General features: G+C 42.3%; 1 protein-coding gene across 2 annotated transcripts; it reads right to left on the reverse strand.

Moving 5' to 3' along the window:
* Window positions 1-495: 495 nt before the first annotated feature.
* pfkfb3 (6-phosphofructo-2-kinase/fructose-2,6-biphosphatase 3) lies at window positions 496-8,065 on the reverse strand. Of its 2 annotated transcripts, XM_039601567.1 has the most exons (15): window positions 7,789-8,065; window positions 5,812-5,937; window positions 5,548-5,644; window positions 5,377-5,443; window positions 5,192-5,266; window positions 5,045-5,101; window positions 4,807-4,931; window positions 4,299-4,506; window positions 4,033-4,179; window positions 3,832-3,936; window positions 3,602-3,731; window positions 3,363-3,490; window positions 3,038-3,226; window positions 2,734-2,756; window positions 2,304-2,373 (listed from the first exon to the last, which is right to left on the reverse strand). In XM_039601567.1, exons 1-15 carry the CDS (start codon window positions 7,856-7,858, stop codon window positions 2,319-2,321), a joined length of 1,602 nt encoding a protein of 533 aa, XP_039457501.1. In that variant the 5' UTR covers window positions 7,859-8,065; the 3' UTR covers window positions 2,304-2,318. The 2 variants fall into 2 exon arrangements, with proteins under 2 accessions (XP_031609287.1, XP_039457501.1); XM_031753427.2 differs by lacking the exons at window positions 2,304-2,373; window positions 2,734-2,756 and adding an exon at window positions 496-1,763 and having other exon boundaries at window positions 7,789-8,064.
* Window positions 8,066-8,624: the final 559 nt, after the last annotated feature.

The raw sequence follows: 8,624 nt of genomic DNA on the forward strand, positions 1-8,624 counted from the left end.
TACAGATCCACTTTGTTGCTTTTGTTAATTCCAGATATTTTTGTCATATTGTGCTATATGGCACTCTAGTTAGTCATGTCAAGTATACATTTACCTCATCTGTGCTATAGTATAGCTTCCAGCATGCTAACTCTTGCTTCAAAGCCATTATGGTGGCAGAAATAGCTCGCGTCATGCTAGCACTGCACTCACTGCATTTGTACCATACCTTCTGTAATTTGTCAAGCAATAAAATTTGCACTATTAACTCAACCTTTTTTCAAAAAAGTGTCAGGCTTATCAGTGCTGTATACTTCCGAGAGTGAATAAGGTTAGTCATAGCTACTTCCTGAGTGCATTTTAGACTGATAAGCAGCTTGCAACTCTGTGACTCATGTGAATAGGTGAGACAGCCAGAACATGCAATGTCATGTGCACATTAGCTCCATAAAAGGAACCAGAGTAGCCCGAGTATTATTGGATATGAGCCAATGAAAACAAACAGGGTTTTTCCCCTATGAAGTGAATTTAATGGTTCAACAAAAGGGAGGGGGGGGGAAAAAAAAAAAAAAAAAAAACACAAACAAACCTGCACAAAATATAATCATGTACAGTTCTATCAAAACAGAGTCTCTTTCCCTCCAAATACTTATTCACAACTACTTAAATATAAATAAGGAATATAACAAAACACTTTTACAAAAAGAAAACATTTCAAGTATCTCAAGCAAGCCTGTTACAGCAGTTTTCTGCACAGGCGTCACACTTTCCATTCAGTCATAACACAGTATTACAAAGAGTTACACACATTTTCATCAAGTCTCCCACAAGGGTTCCAAGTCATCTCCCATACAATGCCACTTACACCATATTTATATGCAAGTACCATATGTACACTAAGATTTACAGAGCTATTATTAACAGTACGCAATTTAACAAAAATATAGGTGCTTAACTTTGTGCGTAGCAGACAATGAGAGCAAAAAGAAAATAAACTTGAAGTAACGTTTCCCATCAGAGACATCTCTAATGATCAGCGTGCACTGTGGCACTGAAACTAAATGGAGAAATTAAATATTGAGATGACATTTAGAGTTAATAGGTGAAATGTGGTGCCTCTCAAGTAACGAGTCTGGAGAAAAATGGCGAGAAGCAGCATTAGGCTTGCAAAACAAGCACTACAGGCACTCTACGGCAAAGATCACCTCCATCATTACTGTGCAGTAACATGAAAAACAAACTAACAGAAGCAAAATGTTTCGCTGCTGTGCAAAATATTGCTCATTGTGTAGTGTCAGCATACAAACCAATCAATTACATAACTTAGAAAAACATGAGTACATGAAAATACAGTGTACAACTACTACAAAGTTGACAATGTAAACTAAATAATAATTAAAAAAAAAAAAAAAAAAAAGTTCTCTGCATAACAGTCTTTGGTCTCTCCAAAGCAAACCACAATAAATTGGTTTCCATCAGAGCTGCAACTATAAAATATTTTTCAAAACACAGATTCAATCACAGACAAAAGGAAAAAAAAAAAAAAAAAAAATTGAGACATCAATTAAATACAATAACTGTGTTTTGAACAGTAAGATGTGCAGCAACTTGTGTCCTGGGCTTTAAGGAGGAAAAAAAAAAAAAAAAAAAAAAAAAAAAGGTCGATTTTGGAGGAGACTAATTTAACTTTGATGTTGCACCGACTCTTCAATGATCCACATGTCGATAATGTTTCACTGGCAGGGCTGCAGGATGTCATGGCGACCAGGTGAGCTCATCAGGTTCTGCAAACAAAACAGAGAAGTTTAGATTCATTTTGTACTGCGGCAGTTGGCAGCTATGCACTACATAGCTACTATACAGATCCATAACAACAAAAAAGGCAGCAGTCTTGCGCAAAGAGTGGCCAAAGATAGTGTAATATCTTAACCACACGTTACGTCATGCATGTTTTCTCAGCCCTAATCTGCTCTTTGATATTTTTAGATGCTGTGAAAACTTGTGTCGAGTTTGCCACTGTGCAAACAGGTTGCTGCCGCTTTAATCCTCGGATGATTATGACAACATGCGCACAAATGCACACACCCTGCAGTGTTATTCATGCTTTTCCACTGCACCAGCAAATCCTATACTCGTGGCACCAGTGAAGTGTTCTGCTGTTGATACTCATTTAATTACGCAATTAAGTGTTTGTTTACAGATGATTTCGAACATGGCTCAGCAAATAAAAACAATTTAAGCCAACTCATCCTACTTTGCTGTGGTTGGCAGATTTAGGTAATGCACTCAGATGTGGCTGCTGGAAGAACTGAAGGAACTGCATAGCCTTTAAAGTGTGTTTACCTTTGAAAGACTAAGAGTGAAACCACCTTTAGATAGTGGAGGATGGTGCACCTTTAAGCAGCACAAGACAGGCCGAGAATAGACCAAAACACACAAAGACAAGAACAGGACAGTCAGCATGAGGATCAGGAGTGTAGTAGTGATGAAAACAGACTGGAATGACAGGAATGCTAAACAAAAACTTGGGAGTTCCCCATGAAATGAACTAAGAACCTTCCTCTTCCCATTGCTTCCACAAGCATGATTTTGTTATGATTTGTCATTTCCCATTACTCAAGTTTAGATTGGAGTTATTAATACATTGTTTTACTGTAAAACAGTCAAGTACTGTGGAAGTCCGGGAAAAGAAATGTCAGTGAATACGACACAGCACACAGGAGAAGAGGGTGACAGAATATCCTGAATACTTACAGGCAAACTTTGCCCAGCCAGTGCTGAAAGGTGTTGAGAAGGAGGAGAGGACAGAGGAAAAAAGATAAGGATGTGAAGAAGTGTGAGTGAACGCATGCATAAAGCTGTCAGGAAGGAAATGCATCTGTGACTCGTCACTTCCTGAATACTGTTCAGCTGGATTTCCAGCCAAGATAAACAATCTACTTTGCTTGAGTACAAATACACCATCTCTCTCTCTCTCTCTCTCTCTCTCTCAAACTCCACATTATCTTAACACCTACAGCCTCAAAAAGTAGAATTTTAAAGGTTTTGATAATCCCACCTGTCCAGGCAGAGTGAGGGGGATGTGTGATGGGCTGCAGAGGGCCAGCGCAGAAACAGAGGGGGGCAACTCCTGGATGGGGGCCTCATCCAGGTCGTCGATGCGAGGTTTCTTAATGTTGGACTCTGGGCTGGTTAGGGGAGTCACGCTGTTTCTCCTGATCAAGGTGCCAGGACCTCTCTTAACCTCCTGCAGGGAACCAAAACAAACAGACTAGACGGTCAAAAAACATGCATGGGGTTTCAAGAATAAGGACAATGAACAGCAGCTGCTCAGACACAGGAAGTGACAATGACTCCAGCTCTCAGAAATGAGCTCCCATTACCTCTGGTCGCTCTCTGTGGGTGTTTACTGCCTCCACATTCAGGGAGATTGACTCCACTTTGCATCCATAAGCAACTGGGGTGAGTTTGAGCACCGTGTGGAGGGGACACTTCAGGTAGGGCATTTCATCTGGAATAACAAATGGCAAGGAAAATATGAATACAGATTAAAAACGCATGCAAGGACACATTTGGATTAGACCTTGATCCCATGTGGGTTTGTGGGATTTGGCGTACCCACCTGCACTCTTATCCAGGAAGTAGGCCAGCAGGCAGCGCATGACGGCTTGGTGGCAAATAACCAACACGTTCTCCTGCCTCTCCAGCTCCATGATGACTGGCTCCACCCGCTGCACAAGGTCCTGGTAGGACTGCAAAAATAGAAGGGGGTGTTTAAAAAAAAAATAAATAAAAAATTGCTTTATATTTTATGAGGTAAAGTGTCAACGCAACAAATGGCTGCTCGCGTACCTCTCCAGCAGGGTAGCGATAATAATATTTATCTTCATCTCTCAGTGCAAACTCCTCAGGGAATTTCTCCTTCACTTCATCGTACGTCATCTCCTCACAGACTCCCTAAAAGAACACACAGAGCACGTAGTCAGCTTAGACACAATGCCCAATTAGCAATGTGTAATACAACCTAAAAATACATCTTTAAGTGACACTCACTGCATCAATCTCATTAAGAGCCTTCCACTGCTCGTACGGGACTCCGAGGTGCTCGGCAGTCTGGATGCTGCGACACAGCTGGCTCGTCCAGACTTTCAGGTCCTTCAGCTGCTGCTCCTCCACAAATCGAGCCAGGGCGGATGAGAACTACAGCAGGCAAAGGAGTAGTCATTATCAGCTGGTGTTCATTATGCAAGTTTTTTTTTTTTTTTTTTTTTAAAAGGAAAGTATCAGCTGATCGACTGGAGGCTTGCTCTCATTTGTACCTGTTTGCCATGAGGTGAGAGGCCAGCGTCACCCCCCAGCCTTCCCTTCAGATTGTCTGTGCTCTCCCCGTGCCGACACAGGTAGATGGTTCGGGGCTGGACGTGGATGTTCATTAAGTAGTAAACGATCTTGCTCTGAATGTGATCCTGGATGCGATTGACGAGAAAACGGCGACCCACATCGATTACCTTGATGAAGGAGAGATCCCTGGGAGAAGACAGGATGCAAATGATTCATCTGAAGGTTTGCAATGACGCGACATAACCAGCAAGAAAAATCTAAGCTGAGAATTTTGGTAAATGGCCTGTATTTATATAGCGCTTTACTAGTCCCTAAGGACCCCAAAGCGCTACACACACACACACACACACACACACACACACACACACACACACACCTACACACACACACACACACACACACACGATGGCAAGTTACATAGTAGCCACAGCCACCCTGGGGCGCACTGACAGAGGCGAGGGGTGAATTTTATTTTATTTTATTTACCTCTCGTATCGATCTGGGTCCAGAGGCTGGTAGCTCTTTTTGTAGCATTCAATCCTTTTCTGGAAATCCAGCATGGCTTCAGTCTTGTTACAGTCCCGGTAGTCCGGGCAGGACACCTTCACTTCCTGCATAGGAAAGAAAACTGTCAGACGGCAAACAACACGCCTGATGCCAGAGATTTGTGAGCATTGTGTAAAAACAGCACAGTAATGTCTCTGAGGTTATATTTGTGACTCACCATGATGTTCGACACAATGACGCTCGGATCGTCGCACACAGACTCGATGAAGAAGATCTGAACAGAAAAGTGAGACTTTGTTTAAAAAGGTGCTCCACAGCACTGATTCAGTACTTCGGTTCCTCTGATAACATTAGCAGCATGTACCTTAAAATCATTCTCTTCCCCAAACTTGAGGATCATGTCTCGCCTTTCTCTTGTTGTGTTGGTAGCATCAAAGACCTACCAAAAAAAAAAAAAAAAAAAAAAAAAAAAAGAAAAGTTTTAGAAAAGCTTCACCACATGATAAGGTTGTCACAGAAACAAGTTATTTGAGAAAATGGGAAACTCACCGCTACTTGGCCACCTTCGTCCTTCAAATAGGACCTGACATCTCTCAAGGCTGCTAAGGCACACTGCCTGAAAAGCAACGATAAGAAACGTTTGTTTTTTTTTTTTTTTTTTTTAAATAAAGAAAATATGTTTTTATTTGGGGTGTTTGTGTAGCATGAGGGGAGACTTACTGCCTGATTTTCACGGCACACTCATTGTCAGGCTTGAAGAAGTCATAAGAGCTGTAGTTCTTCACTGCTTCTCTGCGGTACTCTCCTACATTGAAGACTGCAACACACACACACACACACACACACACGTGAACACAATGTCCTGGAATTGGAAACATGAGCTGATGCCGTTTACTTCCAGGACCACAGCGTTACTGTGAAACTGATAAGCTACTGAACAAATAGGAACAGTGTGCAAATGTGTGTTGCCGTCTGTAAGCATACCTTTGGTGGGCATGCCAATCCAGTTGAGGTAGCGGGTGAGTTTCCTGGACATGTACGTCTTGCCCCTAGCCGGCAGACCCACCATGACAATGACGGTGGGTGGGTTGGCGAAGTGGGGAGCACCACCTGGTGTAGAGAGATATCAAAATTGCGCTTGTTTGCAAAACAAAACATGTTTTTTTTGTGTTCAACTTCAATTATTCTAGGAGTTTTTTTTGGTCACCTAGGTCTCACCTCTTTAAGGCAAGCCTCTCTTTAAGCCAACAATACTCTGATTGGCTGCTCATCATAAGCAACATTTGATGAGCAAGTGGGTGGGGCTTCTGTCGTCACAGATGACCATAACGGGCATATGCCCTTATGTGACATTAGGCAGAGCCAAGGCTATTTTTTTTTTTTTTTTTTTTTAAGTCAGCTTTTGCTCCAGTGATTAGTTGAACATATACCAATCTCATTATTTGAAACTTTGACAGTATGTAATGCTTTTGATTACAGGTCCATTATTTTGACTAGCATCAATGAAACACTGACTTTAAGTAAGTGACTGCTGTGCAAACTAAGGTTTGTATCCAGTTGCATAAATAACAGGTTTTGAATTATTCTTTCAAGTCACCAACCTATAATCTCCATTTCCCAACATGCTCCCAGTAAGCACGTAGCCGCCTGCCGCTGGCGGGCTCGCGTTCAGCTTCAACTTCACTGCACATCTGACCCACTTCTGTTAGCCTTCACGAGCCAGGACGATTTGTTTTCACATGACCAGATATACAGTAAGCCCCCCACCCCCAGAGGCTCATGGGAGATTTTACAGGGCTTACTTCGTGTCACGCCTGCTCCCTCTCTGTCAGTGCAGCATCAGCATCAGCCATTCATCTTCAGATAGGCCCACGCATCTCCACAGCGCTGCTAATCTTGTTTCCACAACACAAGTGCTTAAACGGAAAAACGGATCAAACTTTAAGGAGATGCTCAGACATCAAGTCAGCCTTCCCTGTGTTGAACCTACATCTTTCACAGCTGATCACCAATAGTTTTAGATCTTATGACAAAAAGGTTCAGTTGGATAAATTTGCAGGTTTATCTCTGGATCAGACCTAAAACAAAGCTTAAGCCAAACTCCCAGCACTGACAGACAACTGGTGAACCATGTGCAAAATCCTATCAATAATCCGTCAGAAGCAGAATTAAGTAACCAGTGGATTCGTGTGTATTGGAAGTTGGGTAAAAATACTCAGTTATGGTGATTTTTTTTTAAACGTACAATTATTTGCACATTTCTTATTAGTGACAGCACACAAACGATCAAAAAGACCAAGGGGGGGGGGGCGGTTGGAAGCACACAAAATAGGGATGTAAATGACATGAAATTGGCTTTACTTCTGTCAAATAGGTCGTTTCCTTTAGCATTTAATTCTGTTTTAAATGATCCAGAAGCAAGAAAGCAACGGCCTCCTGTCACCGCCCCATTCACGGGCATTTGCCGATTGACCAACCAGAAAACGGAACCAGCATCGTTCTCAGGTTGCGCGGGGGAGGGGAAGGCACTATTACCCATGGCAACAGGAGCTTTGTCAGGCCGGAGAGAGGTAGTGACGTGTTGCACGTGCTGAGCGAGACCACCAATCAATGAATGAATGATGCCGGTTTTTCGACTTGGCGATTTAGAAGACCGGCGTACGCGGCAGGTGCAGTGCATCACCCAAAGACTCAAGAATATTCGACCAAAACTGCAATTCAGTCACAAAAGTAACACTACGGAGTTGTTTTAAGGCAATGGCAGCGACCTGGTGACATGATAAGCATTCATACGGCAATACCCACCCAGCACCACAGTCACATGTCGTCAGAAAAAAAGAAAGAACTAGCTTGATTAGCGTACGTTAATACGCGGAAATACATTGAAAATACCAGTTATCGTTACATTTAAGTAACTACTGAGGTACCCACGAGCAAAGCATAATATCTGTAGTGTTTTACCTCTCCGCCTGTCATCCTTTGTGGGAACCCAGATCTTTTGGATCCTGTTCTGGGTGAGCTCTCTGGGCATTCCTTTGGGCCTTATGAACTGCACGGCACACAGGAGAACTAAGACGCTTAAATCCCGTCGATGAAAAGACTTCGAAGAGCCGGAGGCGATGTAAAACTAGAGCGTAGTTCTTCCGTTCAGTCTATTCAGCGTACTGACCGGTGCAGAGCCGGGTTTAATCTACCGGCCTGTGCCACACATCCGCTATTTAACTCCGCCCGCGCGGCCGGCAGACAACGTGACTTGGGACCCGCGCGCGCGCAAGCACGTACGTTCACACACATTACACGCGCACACAAACTGCCACAGCGCCACTCTGTGGTGATCCTTAGAGCAGCACTTAATACGTAACCTTTTTTTTTTCATTACCGACATTAATGTGCAATAGTTCTTAAACCGACTGCAATCCACGGTATATTACTCATTTCATTCTATTTTTAGCAGCGGCGCCAGCGGCGGGTATAACTGATATCCGGTTTATTAATCAAAGCTCCATGTGATTCTATAATATTCAAATATTCCTGAAGCTTTCTGCTGTAGGTTTATTTTTTAAATATTTTTTACCATTTCAAAATGCAGCATTGCCATTAATTTCCATTTTGTCTCGGTCTAACGTGTAGTGTGAATGTATAACATTAACAATTTTTCTGTGCATTTCTGTGTATTTATAATATTTTCGAATATTATTGTTTTTATATTTTTTAGGATAATTGTGATAAAGTTTTTATAAAAGGGTTTATGCGTTTTATTCTTTTTATTTATTTTCATTTTATTAAAGAACGATTCC

The sequence above is a fragment of the Oreochromis aureus genome, linkage group 17, assembly GCF_013358895.1.
Source record: "Oreochromis aureus strain Israel breed Guangdong linkage group 17, ZZ_aureus, whole genome shotgun sequence".
NCBI lineage: Eukaryota > Metazoa > Chordata > Actinopteri > Cichliformes > Cichlidae > Oreochromis > Oreochromis aureus.